The 18,435-nt window shown below is 38.2% G+C and overlaps 1 protein-coding gene across 1 annotated transcript; it reads left to right on the forward strand.

The window, feature by feature from the left end:
- The first annotated feature begins 14,525 nt into the window (after window positions 1–14,525).
- Window positions 14,526–15,002, forward strand: LOC143593819 (putative mitochondrial protein AtMg01250). The gene has a single exon (XM_077073316.1). The coding sequence runs from the start codon at window positions 14,526–14,528 to the stop codon at window positions 15,000–15,002; it is 477 nt and encodes a 158-aa protein (XP_076929431.1).
- Window positions 15,003–18,435: the final 3,433 nt, after the last annotated feature.

The following is an 18,435-nucleotide window of genomic DNA, read 5'->3' on the forward strand; positions in this document are numbered from 1 at the left end:
AGCTGCACAGACCTATCTTGGTAAATCTTGATTCCTAGAATATAAGCAGCTTTTCCAAGATCTTTCATTGCAAAACAGGATTCCAACCAGTGCTTAACTCCCTTAAGCATAGAAATGTTGTTTCCAATTATCAGTATATCATCCACATATAAGATGAGAAATGATATAGTTCTCCCACTAGCCTTTCTATAAACACAGGGCTCATCTTCATTTTGGATAAAACCAAAATCTTTGATTTCCTTATCAAAATGTAGATTCCAGCTGCGAGATGCTTGTTTGAAAATCCAATTGCTCCCTATTGCCCGACCTTCAGGGGATAGCTTAATCAAGTTCTAGACTTTATTGTCATGAATCGATTGAATCTTGGCGTTCATAGCATCTCGCCATTTCTCAGATTCCAGATCCAAGATTGCAGATTTGTAGTTAGTAGGTTCGTCGCCAGACTCGGCTACTAATAAGACTTCGGGACCATCTAAATGCAATAGGTATTTAGAATTTTGTACGGAAGTCCTACTACTTCTGCAAACGCTCGTGTTCACGTCTGATGTATTAGCAACAACAACTTGTTGATCAGACGCTCCTGCTTCATCAGCGGTTGTTTGTTGTTCATGAATTTCTTCAAGATCGACAATGTAATATCCAGTTCCTCGATCGAGAAATTAATTCTCGAGGAAGTGGCATTTCCTCTTGATAGAAATCATATTTGTATCAGGATGAAAGAAGTAATAACCGCTTTGGTTGTAGTATTTGACGAATGCAGGAGGCGGTCATAAGGGCGAAACTCCAAAAGGAGTGAGGCAAGTTAGTTCTACACATCATCGTTCAAACCATGTTTAGCAAAGTTCGATTCCTCCTCTCAGTCACACAATTATGTTGGGGTGTGCCAAGTGGAGTGAGCTGTGAAACAATTCCACACTCTTTTAGATGACTGATGATCTGAGCTGAGATACTTTCCACCTCGATCTGATTGAAGTATCTTAATGGTTCCACCAAGTTGGTTTTCCACTTCGTTTTGAAACTCTTTGAACTTTTCAAAAGTTTCATGCTTGTGTTTCATAAGATACACATAAGCGTATCAACTATAATCGTCGATAAAAGAAACGAAGTATCTTTCATGGTTTCTAGACATGGTTCTAAAATGTCCACACACATCAGTATGAATGAGTCCTAACAGATCTCTTGCCCGTTCACTTTTATGAGTGAAGGAGTCCTTGGCGAGTTTTCCATCAGTATCCTTGGTTTCATATTCAGGAGTATAATAAGTCTAAGCAATATTCACAATCGTCAAAAGAGTCTGGTCCTGTGGATTCAAGAATCCCTTCGAATTGAATTCTTTTAACTCTTGCCTTGCTTATGTGGCCAAGTCGGCAATGCCATATAAATGTATCATTGATGCCAGATCGGATACGCTTTGAAAGATTATATATGTTATTGTTAGTTTGAACATCAATCTCATAAATACCATTTCGATGTTTAGCCTCAAAATAAAAGATATCATTCAAGAAAGCAGAAATAGCCATGCCATTAAAACATACTTAAAACATTGTTCAAACAACAATGGAACTGAAATGATATTTCTGGTCAAACCAGGAGCATACAAACAATTATTCAAAGGAAAACCTAGGCCAGATGGACAAGTAAAATGAAAAACTCCAGTTGCCAGAACTGGTACTCTCTTCTCATCTCTAACGATGAGTTCCATGCTGCCTTTATTCAGTTTCCTCCACTTCTCATGCTCCTGCAAGACATTAATGACGTGGAAACCACCTCCAGTATCAAACACCCATGTGTTGCTAGAGACAGTGAAAAGTTCAATAATGTAGATGGAAATACCTCGAGAAGAACCTTCACCATTCGCTCTCTTCATCTTGATCTCAGCAAGGAATTCGGGACAGTTTCGCATCCAGTGTCCCATTTGGCTGCGTTGGTAGCACTGGCGCTCCTTAGGGGGGCGGCAGTGGTATCTTTGGAACCCATTTGTTAGCATTGGTGGCACGAGGGGCAGCAATGGTAACATTCTTCTTGCCTTTACCCTTATAACCCCGGTTCTTGGGATTATCCTTCTTGACACCAGCAAATCGGATCATCAGAACTTGATTGGTCCTAGAAGGATTGTTCATCTCAGCCGTTTTGAGCATGTTGTGAAGCACCGACACTGTCTTCACCCAGGCATTCATGTTGAAATTCATTACGAACTGGTCGTAAGAGCTGGGGAGAGAGTTGAGGATGAAATCAGCTGCCATCTCATCGGGCAGGGGATAATCAAGTTTCTTGAGTTGATCGATGTGCCCCTTCATATTAAGAACATGCGCACAGATGGGAGACCCTTCTGCCATCTTGCAACTAATGATTTGTTTCATGGTGTTGAAACGCTCTTGACGGGCTTGTTTCTGAAACATGCCCTTGAGTTGCTCAAGCATCTCATAGGCACCAAAGTCTTCCAAGCCTTTAGCAAGCTCAGAAGTCATGGTGGCTAGCATAACGCAGGAGACATCAGCCGGTCATCCTTATGCTTCTCAAGAAATTTTCGAGCAGCGGCTGTATTGTTTTTAGGCTCGATCGGAACAGGTCCATCGAGAATATACAGGCGCTTTTCCATGGTGAGAACAAGTCTCAAGTTGCAGTGCCATTCGATGAAGTTTGTGCCGTTTAGTTTATCCTTCTCAAGGATAGACTTAAGGGCGTAGAGTGAGTTTTTGTTTGACGACATCTGATTAATTAAGCAAAAGTAAATTTAATTAGTATTTTCGACGTTGTAGTCCTATCATTAATGACCCAATAACATTAATAAAATAGGAGCATGAGAATCTGGCTTCCAGTTATTAAAGGCAGCTGTAGCACACAACATTAATAAGTGGTCAGGCAGACTGACAACGATTGCTAATTGTGAATAGAGCACAACTCTCGGTTATGAGGCCTATTGAAACAACAATTGTCTGAATAGATACGTTTAGCCTCATCTTTGTCCACTTTCAGTCTCCAGACAGCTGTAGCACGTAACAGGAGAGTAAAGTAATGGTTGTCCTAGTACAGTGATGTGTGAAAGGGTCGGATGTGTCAACGAAATGTTTTCACCTTGATGGAATAGGCTAGAAAACAAGTGCGGTGCTGTAGCTCCAACACTTGAAATTCGCAGTATGCCTCAAGTGTGACTTGTAGTAGGATTGGCATAAACTATTGGTTTTAAATTGGAATTAATTTTATAATTACCAAATAGAGTAAAAAGTCTAATTTTACTGTATTTATTATTGGGACAAATTGATGAACCTTTTCATCTCTCAGGACAATTAGTTTTAAATAACCTATTAAAAACTAAGTTTGTCGCGATACGCCTAACCAGTTTTAAGTTAATAGAAAATCTATTAAGTTATTACTTATGGAAATCAAAACGCTTTTAGTTTGCAAAACATAATTGGTCAATAAAAATGTTTATTTTCTAAATTTATTTGGTATTAGGTCGGTGATATTATAATTCTATTATAGACATCCAAGCAACCACAATAGCAAATAATAATATGTAAATCCTTATGGCCAAAAAGGTGATCGGTCTCGCTAGAGCCAATTAGTAAGACCGATTGGGTCAAGGGGTTCACAACACAAAAAAACCACAAGGATGGACTTCATGGTGCATCCCGTCATCTTGTCCGAACTCCTACTAACTCCAAGAAATCCTTGAGCTCATCCTCGGTTATCTTCGGGTCTTCTTTATTACAAATTTATAATACTAACATTAATTTCCCTATTACAAATTTGAACCATCCACATGGCCAAAAGAAAACCGAAAAATAAATATATAACCGTTTACAACTTGAACCATCCATATGGCCAAATAACAAGCTTAACAACCAAACAAACATAGGTCGGGGCCGAATTTACATATTCAAAATAAATAATATTTAGGTCGTTTTGACTTGGTCAAATAAAATAAACAAAACTTTGACCGAATCCAAAATTACCCGAAATTAAATCTAGATCAAGAAACTTTAAACGATTTAAAGTTTGTGATGTAGATCCGGTTAAACGAACCGATATCGACTCGTACGTTGTAACCGCGGCTCTGATACCACTGTTGGGTTTCAACGGTGGTTCGAAGAAATACGGTTAAATCAAAACTAACCCGTTTTAACATATTCAATCGTTTAAGTAAATATTAATAAATAAATATATAAAAACGAACTGAATAAACACAGCGGATATAACGAGTAAAAACGAACCCAAAACCCAAAACGAGAAACCGAGTACAACTAATACGAGTACGATATATAAAACCAAACAATCAACCAGAGATTAAAATAAGTTTTATACCTCGGTTATGAAAATCAGGAAGAACACCAAGATCTAAGGAACCGAGCTAGTGAAACGACACAATCAACAACCAACGGTAATTCCGGTGATGGCAGCGGGTCAGGACGGTGGTGACGCGACGGTGATAAACGGCGGTGCAGCAGCAGCAGTTCCGAACAGCAACAGCGGTCAGCTGCAGATGGCTGCGGTGACGGGATCCGGTGGCGGCTGCTGCTGGTGGCGACGGCGCCGGGGCAGGTGGCGGCGGATGGAAAAGGTGGTGGTTGTCGGACAGCAACAAAAGGCGACGGACATCAGCAACTCGTGTAGTACAGCAGATAAGAAACGGCAGCAGGGGTTAGCAGGAAAATAGCCGACGACCTGAAAAACAGGTCGCCGGAAAACCGTGTCGCCGGAAAACGGCGTCGGAAAAGTGGCTGGTTGTGTTGAGGATAGGGTTTTGGATATCTAGGTTATTATAATATAATATCATTATGTCACACCCCGAAAACCTCATAATAATAATTTCAGCGAAAGTCTTTACAACTAAACATATTTCCGGGCGGTGACAGTTCTTGTTAACCGATAGCCAATCATAATAACACAACGTTTAATATATAATATTAAACATATTTAATAAACATCAGAGTTTACACAGTTTTGATTATTAAAAACTAACATAATGGTCCCATACAATACTTCGCTCCACGCCTCCATGCGAAACCATCATTTACCTGTGAAAAATTTTTAAATAATATTTGGGTCAACACGAATGTTGGTGAGTTTTTCCCGAGAAAAACTTATTATATAAATATAGACAATTCATATATAAACAACACATGAATATAATAGTGTACGGCTGTTATACTCCCAACAGTACCGATCTATTCACGGTACAACACAATAACAAAACCCGCATTTTACCTTTAAGCACAAAAAGCGTTAGTTGTAAACTAGCTAAGAATACAACGCGTGTATGACTACCAATTTGATAACTTGAAACGTACCATACTCGAAATATTCCCACTTTTAACCCAACGCGAATGGAAGTGGGGGGCGTCACCCCGATAGATCTACCAACATTTCTGTGCCCTCAATTCGGTTAACAGTTATTTAACCAAATTGATTCATCCCACAATAACGACAATTTGTAAAGTATAATGTGCTTTCAAAACATATATATAAATACGAATATAGATATACAATATGCTATTCGAAGGAAGAACTCACCTTTGAATCCGGTGTTGGTATAAACGCTCGTATCCTATATTAGTACATGTTCGTTAATTTTAAGTTCGGGTTTGACCAAAAATGGTTTACTATATATTCATATATATATATATATATATATACAACCTTAGTCTAAAATTTACACAAGCACACAACACATAAAGTTACTAACTTATAATTATATAAATACACATTTAATATATAAACAAGTAATAATCAACCAGTAATCGTTTTATTTAAAAATTTTAATTAAATATTATAATTTATAAAAATTATTTCTTTTAGTTTCTGTAGTGTTTTGAAAAATTTATGTTCTTATTTTATTTAGAATTTTGACTCTATTTTAGTCGGTTTTATCGGTTTTGCCGGTTTCGTCGGTTTTGAACTTAAAAACGAACCGGTTGTCATTTTGTGACAACTTTTAGTTTTAAATTATCAAAAAACTTTTTATATAGTTTTTAATCATATATTATTAGTTTTTCAACAAAAATGATATGGTTTTCATTTTGTTACCAATTTCTTAAAAATGTCAATTTTATCGTTTTCGTGTCGGTTTTCGCGACACTAATCGGGTTGGTTTAGGTTTTGCTATACTTGACTTTTCTTATACTTTAACTTATGTTAAATATAATAATATTATGACTTTAGGAGCTGTTTTAATTTAGTTCCAAAAACTCATATCGGTTCACATTAAAAGTCGAACATACCGACCGATAATGTTACGGACAAGCTAATTAAGTCATAATGTCAAAACCAAATCATCTTGTACAGCAAATATACATCTAATAACAAGTAGTTTATCATCATATTCATATTTAGTCATATAGCACCAAGTATGCACAAAAGAACTAATTTTTACCATACATGCTCAAGCCTGAGCTTAAGCTTTCAACTACACAATGAACATGTCATTTCTATAATCTTAACAAGGTGTTTATGTAACAAAATTTCCAGATCTTAACAACCCATAATATAGTCTTATTCCATCCCATTATCATCCTTTAAACAAAAACATTCTTGGTTCTTTAACAACAAAGTTTCTATATTTAGCAAATCGGTCATTTTAACAACTTTCATTCAATTCAAGCTTTCAAGTATGATTAGGTATAACTTATGTCTATCTCATTCAACTAGTTTGATAGAAGACTCTTAACAATTTATTAAACACTTGTTTCTAGATTTTCCATTTACCCATTAACAAAGTTACTAGTAAGTAGTATTTTTAACAATCTTTTCACTATCCAACAATTTTCACAATAGAGTTTATTAAAATAATCCAAACCACAAGTCTTCAATTACTTATACAAGATTATGTTCACTTATCAAACAAATTACAAAACATTTTGTACAATTTGCAAAGTTTCTTCTATTAGCAAGTCTAACCAAAATTTTTTGTTTATCTAAGTTACCATGTTTCATGCATCCTAGTTCTTCTAGTAGATTTTATTCTTTTTCACAAGTCCCATTCAATCACTTAATTTGTCATTTTTAATCTATATAAAAATAAATATAAGACAAATATGAACTTTTATGATACAAATCAAATTTTTGTATTACTTGCATGTGTAAGTAACTTTCCAACATAATCAAATCTCTACATTTTTCTCAACCTTTTTCCAAGATCTTATTTACCTTTTCAAAATCATTATTATTGTTACTTACAACCTTTTTCAAGTAATCAACTATGTGGGTTTTCAAAATTTATCATTCTTTCTTTAACCATTTTACCATTTAACAAGCTTACAACTTCAATCCAACACCCAAACCAAAACCCACAGCTAAAGTGGGTGTTTTCACCCATAATCCATCTTTAATCTTTTGACCATTTTCACTATTTTATCAATACTTAACCCATTTTTTAAACAAGCTCAAGTGACATCAATATGGACAATCTATACAAGCTAATATGCATCCAATATAAGTCCTATAATCAACAAAACGCATCTTGTACATTCACATGCAAACTCACGGGTCACACACATGCATGCATACATCCATATTATACTTGCATGCACACTATCAAACACACTAAAATCAAGCTTTAAACATCATATAACAACTAATATACACAAATCTTGAAGTGGGTTACCTTTGATTTTCGGATTTGGTGCCTAAGGAGGTGATAATGTGGCCTTAAGTTAGTTTATGACTCCTTCTTTAGCTTCCTAAGCTCCTATTTTGCTTAATCCTCCATCAAAACTCCTAATCTTCAACAATGGTGTATGGTGATTTTTGAAATGGTGATGATGGTGAAATGGTGGTGGTAACCGGTTTTTTAGAGAGAGAAAGAGGTATAGGGTTGGTGATTAGGATTGTATAGGTTGTGTTGGCAAGGCTTTTATGTTTACAAGTAATCTCATAATCATTGTAATGTATGTATATATTTAATATAATAATGCAAGTGGGTGGATTGTTAGAAAATGGCGGCTGAACTAGGGGTGGGAAATAGGAAGAGTTGGTTTTTAAATAATAACATGTGGTATTATCTAGGTGTTAAGGTTTAACGTATCTCGTAGTATATCTAGCCAAACTACATCCGTTTCTAATAATTTTTATCAGACTTTGAGCGAAATTAGATTACAGTCAATGTCTGCCTAAAAACATAATTTTATGATAAACTTGATGTCGGGTCCTCACGGTGTCCTCTATTGACTTTCGGTTACTTATTTTCTAATTTTTCGATTCGAACCTTCTAAAATTAAGTTTATATACTATCTCTAATATCCTAATATAAAATTTAATTTTTCGAGGTCATCTTGACATGTTTAAGAATTTATCCATTTCGAGTCGTTACCCGGTGTCAATCTGCACCGTGCTTGCTACACGACAAAATTTAACTTTTTCAGGTTTCATATTTTAAAACTCAACCAAAATCAAAGACTTTAGGTAAAAATATTATTCCTATATATTTATCATACTTATTAATACGCGATTACGGTTAAGATAATTACCAGATTAGTCTAATTTTCGACAGCTGTCACACATTATACTATATATAGAATAATAATTAGGGTTTAACCAATTTAAACCCATTGGGCTTTAAGCCCAATTACCAAACCAAAGCATAATCCACCATCCAATCTTTCTAATTGATCGTGTCGGCCCAGTTAACGATTAAGTGAGCATAAGGTTCGTTATTCTCGGTGTAACTCATACCGAGTCACAATCGAGTCGGCCCGCGTTGACTTGACCCGAACTGGCCACAAAATCCAACATCCACTACTTTAATTTATGGTGAAAAATCATTTAAAAAGATCATGAATCAGATTACATTTAAAGACTTTCTAAAGTTGCTAGCTTGACAGGCTGGCGGCGGACCGTGGGAGATCTCTGGCAACCCGTCGTGGTGATGCAACCGACAGTGACATCAGCCCTCCTATATAAATTAGTCATGTCGGTGAAAGTGAAAGGGGGCGGACCATCGCGTAATACACGGTGGTCCGTATGGAAACTCGAAATTAGAATCTTCTCTAGAACGTTGGGTCACCATCATTCGTACCTCGAAATAAAAAAAAATACAAAACTATATATAATATACAATAATGTAATGAATATGGGTAAAGAACATGGGAAATTAGTGTTGAAAATATGTATAATTACATCACATCATTTTGTCTTTCAACAAGGCAACCGTTTACAAAACACTCCAACTACTAGATCCCATGCATTAATACCATTCATGTTGTTCTAACCTAATCACCAAGATGAGTAGAAGGAAATTGTCCAACCTTTCACTTCTGTCGCTCCGTCATTTGAGGCTTTGAGCATTCTCAAACCTGTTTACCTCAGTACCGAACACACAACATTTAGCTAAATTTATTCTCAGGCCTGAAACCAAGAAGAAGAACTTGTCTAATGCCTTATTCATCAAGCTCGAAGTGGTGGAAGGTTAGTAGGTTGTTCATCAATTCATCGAGGTTATATGGGTTGTTCAAACTGGGTTAAAGTGTTAACATGCTTTGAAATCCTTTACACTCACACCAAATAATTATTTTTAATTTATACTAATGGGCTTAAACCATTTCCTTCCTTTAGACGAGGAGTAAAAAAGGAATAGCTTGGGTGATATGACATCTATGATTAACATTATATATAAGTACTTTAAGTGATAAAATTATATATAAGTACCTTAAGTGATAAAATAGTAAACTTGAAAACTAGGGTATATGCTCGTGTTACACACGGGTGGAAAAATATGTCAACAAAAATAATAATTTTAAACAATAAAATGTTAACCATTTACAATGTCTAGATATTAAAAGTTTAAAGTTATAATAAGTTAGTGTACACCAAACCACCAAAAAACATCAATAGCTAATCCATAGCAAAATGGGTGTTTGCTACGAAAAGGTCTAATTTAACGAAAAACAAAAATCAAAATTAGACATATTCTCAATATTGACCCAACCTATGAGTTTGACTATTCAATATTAAACCAACATATGGGTCTGTTTAGTATGAGGTAATAGAATGGACGACGGAATGGAATGAACGTGGTAATGGAATGGACAAATGAATGGAATGGGTTATTACTATTTCAGTGAGATGTTTGGTTACCACTTACAACATGAGAACGGAATTAATGATTACTTTGCGTTATTTGGTAGGTAGAAAAAAAAAGAAAAAATAAAGTTAAAATTGTAGTGAGTGGCGGTGGTGGTGGGAGGCAGGTGGTGGTCGTGGCATTGGTGGGCGGTAACGGTAGTTGGCAGTGACGGGTGGTGGTGGGTGATGGTGGTCATGGTGGAGGGGCACGCGGTGGTGAGCAGCGGTGACGGTGGGCGGGGGCGCGTGTTGGTGGTGGGGGTGGGTGATGGCGGTACGGTGGATGTGGCAGCCGGTGGTGGGCAGTGGTAAATGTGTTACCTTATATTGCAAGGCATTATGGTAAATATGTGTATTCCGAGCCCTATAAGAGCGGTAGAAACTAACCCAAATCAACCAAATTTCAAGTAAACAGGTTGGGATTACCTTGTTTCCACTAATAACATGCTTAGACGATTATTGAAGATTTAATCATATAGATTTAACTTAAATTTGCTAGTTTAAAACTTAAAATTGAAAAACGTCTGAAAAGTTTTGATCGTGTTAATGTTAGACATGGTATTATTAAATTTTTAATAATTAATTTACAAAACTTCAAATTATATATATGTATTAAAAGTGAACTTCTTTACGCAATGCTGGTTGTACCTTCCGTATTGTTGGTTGTATCATCCCTTAGATCATCTCCGATAGAAGATTCTTGGGTGTTTGTGGAAGAGAGAGAAGATGATATGGAGGAGAGAATATGAAATGAGATTCTTCCACAAGAGACATTAACTTGAGAGAAAGAATTTTGGAGTACTTGAGAGAAAGAGTGGATGGAGAGAGAAAGGCGAAAGAGCAGGAGGGAGACAGGAAGACCCCAGCCGGTCCCAGAAGAACTAAGAAGGAAGAAGTCAGAAGAGCAAGCAAAGAACAACTCTCAGCACAAAGATACGGAAGATTGGCAACAGGCTAAAAGTAGGAATTCTACTAAGAAGGAAAGACGAGCAAAAGTGAACACAACATGGAGACCAAAACTTCCAACCACTTCTGTATTCATTTCAAATCTCCCGGAAGGGATTCAAGAAGGGGCGTTAATCAAGAAGTCCGGGGGATTTGGCGATCTCATTAACGTTTATTTGGCTCGTAAGAGGGATAAATTTAACAACATCTTTGGTTTTTTAAGGTTTGCAAATGTTAAGAATAAGGAGGATTTGGTTAGAAGTATGGAATCGGTTGCCATATACGGAGCTAAGATTGGGGTCAACATCGCCAAGTACGACAGATGGGCCTTCGAAGGCCAAATCAACGATGTTGATGATGTGGGCAGAGTCGGGGGTGTTTTTTCGAAGCCAGACTCAGACTCAAAAGAGCAAGCTTCGAATTTCCAAGGGAGGAAGATAAAAGAGCAGATGGGTAATTTTAGTTATAGAGATGTTCTTTTTAACAAATCTAGACAAGTCAAATCTGAGTCGGTTCCTTCAAAAAGTATTATCCTGGCACCAGAACCAAGTTTAGCGGAGAAGGAATGGTCGACTCTTTCGTTGTGTGGCGAAGCCCGGAGCTTAGGCGACTTATGTAATATGAGGAATTTGCTAAGGGACATGAAGATTTCATCGGTCTGTGTTAAATACTTGGGAGGCTTATCGGTGTTGCTCTCCTTCGAGAGTCCGGAAAAGGCGGAAGATTTTCTGGCGAACAAAAAGGACACTTGGTGTAAGTTTTTGAATTCTGTGGTTATTTGGGATTGCAAATATGTTCAAGAGGAGCGGTTGGCCTGGCTAAATGTCTTTGGTGTCCCAGCTTTACTTTGGGATGCCTCTACTTTCGACCTAATAGCTAATTCTTTCGGAAAGGTGGTTGCCCCTTCGAAAGCGTTAGTAACAGATGGGAACCTAACCTTTGATAGGGTTGGTATTATGGTCAGATCTCACATGGTTATCGATGAATGGGTTATTATCAAACAGAAGGAGAGATCGTGCAAAGTTCATGTTATCGAAGACTCTACCCCCTGGTCTCCTAACTTCCTCATCGACAATAGTGAGGATTCCGTCGGTAGCTTCCCATCAGATGGAGTCGGTAGCCGGAGTCCTTTTTCTGGTGGTTGTACTCCGCGTCCTCGAAATTCTAAAGGTCCTGCTACTAGAGCTACCGCCGTTGCAGATCATAGTTCCAAGGAAGTAGCTTTTAGGTTTTCGGTTTCCAAGACAAGCAATCAGAAAAGTTGGTCCAAGAAGTCAGCCAAGTTGACTACTAGGTCCCATTCCTGCGGTGGTTCTTCGAAAAAGAAAAGAAAGAGATCTTCCAAACCCGGGCCTTCGGTTTCCCCACCTCCTTTTGGGCCTTTGGGCTCTAATCCAAGTTTTTCTTCTGGGCCTAAAAGGAGGACTCCTAATATTGTTCCAGACATGAAGGCATTATTACGATCCAATGAGTTGGAGTCTAATTTGAACCATTTAGCCCTAGAAGGTACTATGGAGATGGAGTTTCAAGCCGAAGTTGTCCAAAAGGGGAATGGCGAGTTCATTAGTAATTGAGGCGTCGGTAGGCCAGACGGAAAAAAATTCGGGACTTCCCCGTCTTGTTCTGCCCAACCAATGGATGAAGATGTACTCTTAAACCAGGTTGTTGATAAGGATGAGGAGGTTCAAGAGACTGTAAAGTTCAGAAATAAATTAGGAGTTGATTTGTCAAAATTCAATGGCCAGGTGCAAGCTCTAATTCAAGGTGAGGTGTCTGAACAAATTACTTCATGAATTTTTTGGCCTATAATATCAGAGATGTTGGGGACGCGGCTAAAGCTCGTTGGGTTTGCAATCTTGTGGTTAAGCACAAAATTTCCTTTATGGCTATTCAAGAGACCCAGTTCTTGGATGGATCTCAGATTAAATCTGAGTCCTTTTGGGGAGCGGAAGCTTTTGAATCAGATTATGTTAACGCGTCGGGCAGATCGGGAGGTCTACTCAATATTTGGAATCCGATAATTTTTTCTAAGGAGAACGTTGTTAAAAATAAATTTTATATGCTTATTAGTGGTAAAATTAAAGGCATCCAGCAAGAGTTTCATGTACTGAACTTTTACGGTCCTCGTAATTTGTCTACGAGAAAGGCAGTTTGGGAAGAATTAGCCTCGTTACAGGCTTCTAAGCCGGGCATTTGGATTTTATTGGGGGATTTCAATGCCGTTAGATTTCCGGAAGAAAGGCTAAATTCTTCATTTGATCCAGCTTGTGCGAGAGCTTTGAACGATTTTGTGCAGAGTTCGGGCCTATTTGAATTCATGATAACTGGGCAAAAGTTTACTTTTTGTAAAAGCAAAGGTAGAAAATTTAGTAAGATTGACAGGAATTTTGTCAATCAAAACTTCATTGACCTGTGGTCAGATTCTTGCTTTATGGCACTTTCGAGATATCTCTCTTCCATTCCCCGATTCTGTTGATCTCGGATCCTCTTGACTATGGTCCCTATCCGTTTAGAATTTTTTACTCATGGTTCGATCACCCAGGTTTTGAAGAAGTGGTCAAGGAGGCTTGTCTTTCTTTTTCTTTCCTTGGTGAACCTGATTTATATTTGGCAGAAAAGTTTAAATTCATCAAAAACAAAATTAGGCAATGGTAAATGAAAGTGATAGGAAGATTAATGACCAATATAAATCGTCCTTAGAAAATTTGGTTAACTTGGATAACATTATGGTCGACAGACCGTTAGAGGAGGAAGAAGAATGGATCAGATTGGAGTGTTTAAAAGACTTGGATGAAATAGAGAGAGACCGCACAAAAGATATCTTTCAAAAGTCGAGGGTTAATTGGGCCTCAAGTGGTGATGAGAATTCTGCCTTTTTTCACCGAGTAATCAAAGGAAAAGGAGCTTCAAACAAGATTTATGGTCTCGAAATTAACGGGAGATGGTGTATGTATCCTAATAAAGTGAAAAAAGAGATTTTGGGTCACTTTAGAACGCGCTTTACTGAACCGAGTTTTTCTAGACCCGAGATCTCCGCTTCCGGGTTCTTAGCTCTCTCCTCAGATGAACCCATCTCGTTGGTGGCCCTTTTCTCGAATGAGGAAATAAAGGACGCCTTTTGGAGTTGCGGTGGGAACAAAGCCCCGGGCCCGGACGGTTTTAATTTCAATTTCATTAACAGATTTTAGAGTGTTTTAGAAAGTGATTTCTACATGTTAATGGAGTATTTTTATGATACTGGAAGTCTTCATAAGGGGTGTTGCTCCTCTTTCATTTCTTTGGTTCCTAAGACTAGAGATCCGTCAGGTCTAAATGAGTTTAGACCCATTAATCTTGTTGGGGCTATATCTAAAGTTGTCTCCAAAGTCTTTTCCAACAGACTCAGTCGGGTTATTTGCTCGGTGGTTTCGAACTCCCAATCGGCGTTTGTAATGGGTAGATCTATTTTGGACAGGCCTTTAATTGTGAATGAAATCATTTCGTGGTTTAAAAAGAAAAATAAGAGGGGCATGCTCTTCAAAATGGATTTCGAAAAGGCGTATGATCACCTCAATTGGAAGTTTCTTGACTCAGTCATGGCTCAAATGAAATTCCCGGATAAATGGAGATCATGGATTTACGGGATTGTCTCATCAGCTAAATCTTCAGTTCTAGTTAACGGATCTCCTACTTTTGAGTTTAAATGCTCTAGGGGGATTCGTCAGGGAGATCCTATTTCCCCGTTTCTTTTTATCTTGGCTATGGAAGCTTTTTCGTTTTTGTTGAATAAAGATCTAGCCGAAGGGCTTTTCATTGGTTTCTCTACTCCAAATAATGGTCCGAATATTTCTCACCTCTTGTATGCAGATGATGAAATGATTATTGGGGAGTGGTCTCGTGAAAATGCAAAAAATCTGGTCCGATTATTAAGATGCTTCAATCTACTGTCGGGGTTAAAAATCAACCTTCAAAAGTCTTCTTTTTATGGTGTGGGTGTGTCGGATGCGGCGGTAAAATAAATGGCGGATATTATGAATTGTAAAGTGGGCACAATTCTGTTTTTCTATTTGGGTCTTAAGGTGGGGGGCAAACATGAATCGTATTAATAACTGGCAACCGGTGATTGACGTATTCAACTGTAAACTCGCGAGTTGGAAAGCAAACTCTCTTTCTATGGGTGGTCGTCTCACTCTCTTGAAATCGGTCCTCGAAAGTCTCCCAAGCTACTATTTTTCTTTGTATAGAGCTCCTGTCAAAGTAATCAACACTTTGGAGTCGAAAAGAAAATAGTTTTTATGGGGAGGTAGTGAGCGTAATCGGAGACTGAATTGGGTGGCTTGGGACCGGGTCACCATGTCACACCCCCATCTTAGGCCTAAGAGTGCGACTCGTCAGTTGGTACCACATTTGTATATAAATCAGAGTTACGGGTTATTAGCGGAAGACTTTATAAAACATGTGGATTTAAAGTTAAATGTTTACATTACAAAAGATGGAATGAGAGTTCCATTTACTTGTTTTACAAAAACCACCATATTTAATATTTAAACAAAATTATCCGAGCCATCGGATTCTTGAGCCCTTCGTCTTTCAAGCCCTAATCTTGGTTACCTGCAAAATGTTATAAAAATACGTCAGCAAACATTTGCTGGTGAATATGCTGACGCAAAAATATTTTCTTTTACTTTGTTACCCCTCGAGGGTTACGCAAGCCTCGACCCATCTTGGCTTAGGAATAACAAAGTTAAAACAACATCATTATAAACTCGAGTCTCTACACTAGGTCACCCCAGCAATACACCGCAGCGTTTCGACGTACTTAGGTACCATAAATATACACAAGGTCATTCTCACTCGAACATACTTTGGTTCGGCCCATCGTGGCTGGAGGTCGTGACCAGACGTGGTGCGATGTGCCCACCGCATTTAACCACATATGTAAGGATCCAGACAAACGTATACTACAGCCTCAGGGCTAGGCTTTTCTCTTATTCATAATGTTTTTAGAGACATTTGGTCTCATGTAAAGTTTTACACATAACACATTTATTTGTTTGAAAACAAGTTTGGAAAAGTGGGGCGTATTCACCTTTGATCGGGATCGGTTTCCAACACCGTCCTTGCGTCTCTTTCTTGTTATCTCGCACCTATAGTACGAGTATAACTATTCGTTAGTCGGATATACAATCCGGCTTAAGACCTTTAGTCTTTATTTTACCTCGATGAACCTTTAGTTCATTTCTCAATTACATGAAAACCTTTAGTTTAAAAGTATTGTTTATAAACCTTTAGTTTATTATAAAAACCCTACGTTTCTTCTTCTTTAAGAAACGTATTCTTTTCTTTATTATTTAAGAATACTCATTATACTTAAATAATAATAATAATAACAAAGAATTTATATAACACATAAGTATATATATAGATTTCTTTTCTTTGTTATATCATTTATTCTCGAGGTATAGTATGATTTCGACATAGGGCTTAAGCCTTTAATATAATATTATATTATATTCATTTGACATTACGCCTAACCTTGTTGGCGTTTTGGACTTCCTAAGGATTCGAGCAGCACTTCCACGCCACTTAATCAACACTTCTTTACGTCAACAAACCTCTTGTCGGCACGCTTTTCGAGGCACCATCACTTCACGGTATGCACTCCAAAATGATCATCGGGACGTCGGTACGGGATCCTCTTCTTGTCATACACGTCGTCGGAAAATGGCACTCTTATCGAGGTAGGGCACGGAAAACGAGGATTTGGGCACGTTTATCGAGATGGATTGTAGGCACGATTTTCGAGGTGTAGTGAGAGAGTGGAGAGAAGATTGAGGGCTGTGTTTTGGTGTGAAATTGTGAATGCCCGAACCTGCTATTTATAGGCAAAATTTGGTGACCCATCGCGGTACGCGACGGGTACCAAGGACCTCGTCGCGTAGCGCGACGTAGCCCAAGTGAGTCACAACGTAGGTCTGCCACGTGTGGCAACGTGTCGGGACACGTGGCGACCGGTGTGCCACGTGTGGACACGTGGTGAAAAGGTGTCAGGCGTGTCAGGCCACGTCATTGCGGTACGTGATGACGTAGGCTCAACGGCAATCGCGTATCGCCGTTGACCTCTTCTAGAATCTTTGACCAAGCCCCATCGCGGTACGTGATAGGCTTGTCTTTTGTCCTGTCGCGTATCACGAGAGGACAAGAAAACAAAATTTTCATTTTAGCCTTTAGAGTTTGGAAATTGGCAGAATTAAACCCTTAACTTTGGTAACTTGACATTTTTGGCCCAAAATTCCGGTGATGTTACACACCACAAGTAAGAAGGAGGGGGGTTTAGGCTTGTGCCCTTTAAAAGTTTCTAATCTCGCCATGTTATCTCGTTGGTGGTGGAGATTTAGAACGGAAAAAGGAAGTATATGGAGAAATTTTATCATGGCCATACATCATACTTCTAGAACTTGGCCCACTTTGCCCCATAATAAAGTGTTAAATGGGACTTGGAGTTCTATTGCATAAATAGAAAAAAAATTGGAATCTAGTACTCTGTCTCTTTCCAAAGCTATGAAAAGTGAAGTGGGGGATGGCAATAATACCCGGTTCTGGCTCGATCCTTGGTTGTCAGATATTCCGCTTAGATTTGTCTTTCCCAACCTGTTCCGCGCAGAGTCAGACAAGAGATGCTGGGTGTCAGATCTTTGTCTAATTTCCAATGGAAATTTAACCTCTTACAATTGGAATTGGAAGGTTCGAACCTTAAGCGGGGTGGTAGATGAAGAGCTGAAAACTATGTTGGTTTCTTTTCAAGATTATTCCTTCAAGGCTGGTTTGGACAAATGGTGTTGGGTAGGAGACTCGGCGGGTACGTTCTCGATAGCCTTAGTTAAAAAATTGATCCATATGGTTGACCCGTTACCGGAGTATAAAATTCTGGATTGGAATTCTTGGTTGCTTTTGAAACTGAATATGTAGGATGGAGAGCAATTTTATCTAGATTACCCACTGTTAATTCCTTGATTAGTCGGAAGATTTTAAACGGACCCAACGTTTATTGCCTTTGTTGGTCTGCGCCGGAGTCAACTGATCACCTTTTCACGGGGTGCTTTGTGGCTTCGATTGTGTGGCAAGAAATTAGTAGGTGGTGTAACATTCCCCCTATCTTCACGTTTTCGATCGCCGACCTCCTTAAAATCCACAATCATGTTACGGGTCAGGACATTAAAAAAAGGTTGGTGCACTCAATTGTGTTGGTAGATTGTTGGAGATTATGGTGTGCCCGAAACAATTTCATCTTCTCCAATCACCCGGTCTTTATTGAAAAGATTATCGACGATATCAAATACATGTCGTATTTTTGGATCGCTAATAGAGCTAAGAGTGTGAACTTAAACTGGATAAAGTGAAGGAAATTTGATTTGTAATTCCTGTTTTGTTGTTGCTGTAGTGTCCCCTGCT

This window comes from Bidens hawaiensis, unplaced genomic scaffold (assembly GCF_021521415.1).
Source record: "Bidens hawaiensis isolate Kalapana, Puna unplaced genomic scaffold, B.hawaiensis_p1.1 tig00042835_1, whole genome shotgun sequence".
NCBI lineage: Eukaryota > Viridiplantae > Streptophyta > Magnoliopsida > Asterales > Asteraceae > Bidens > Bidens hawaiensis.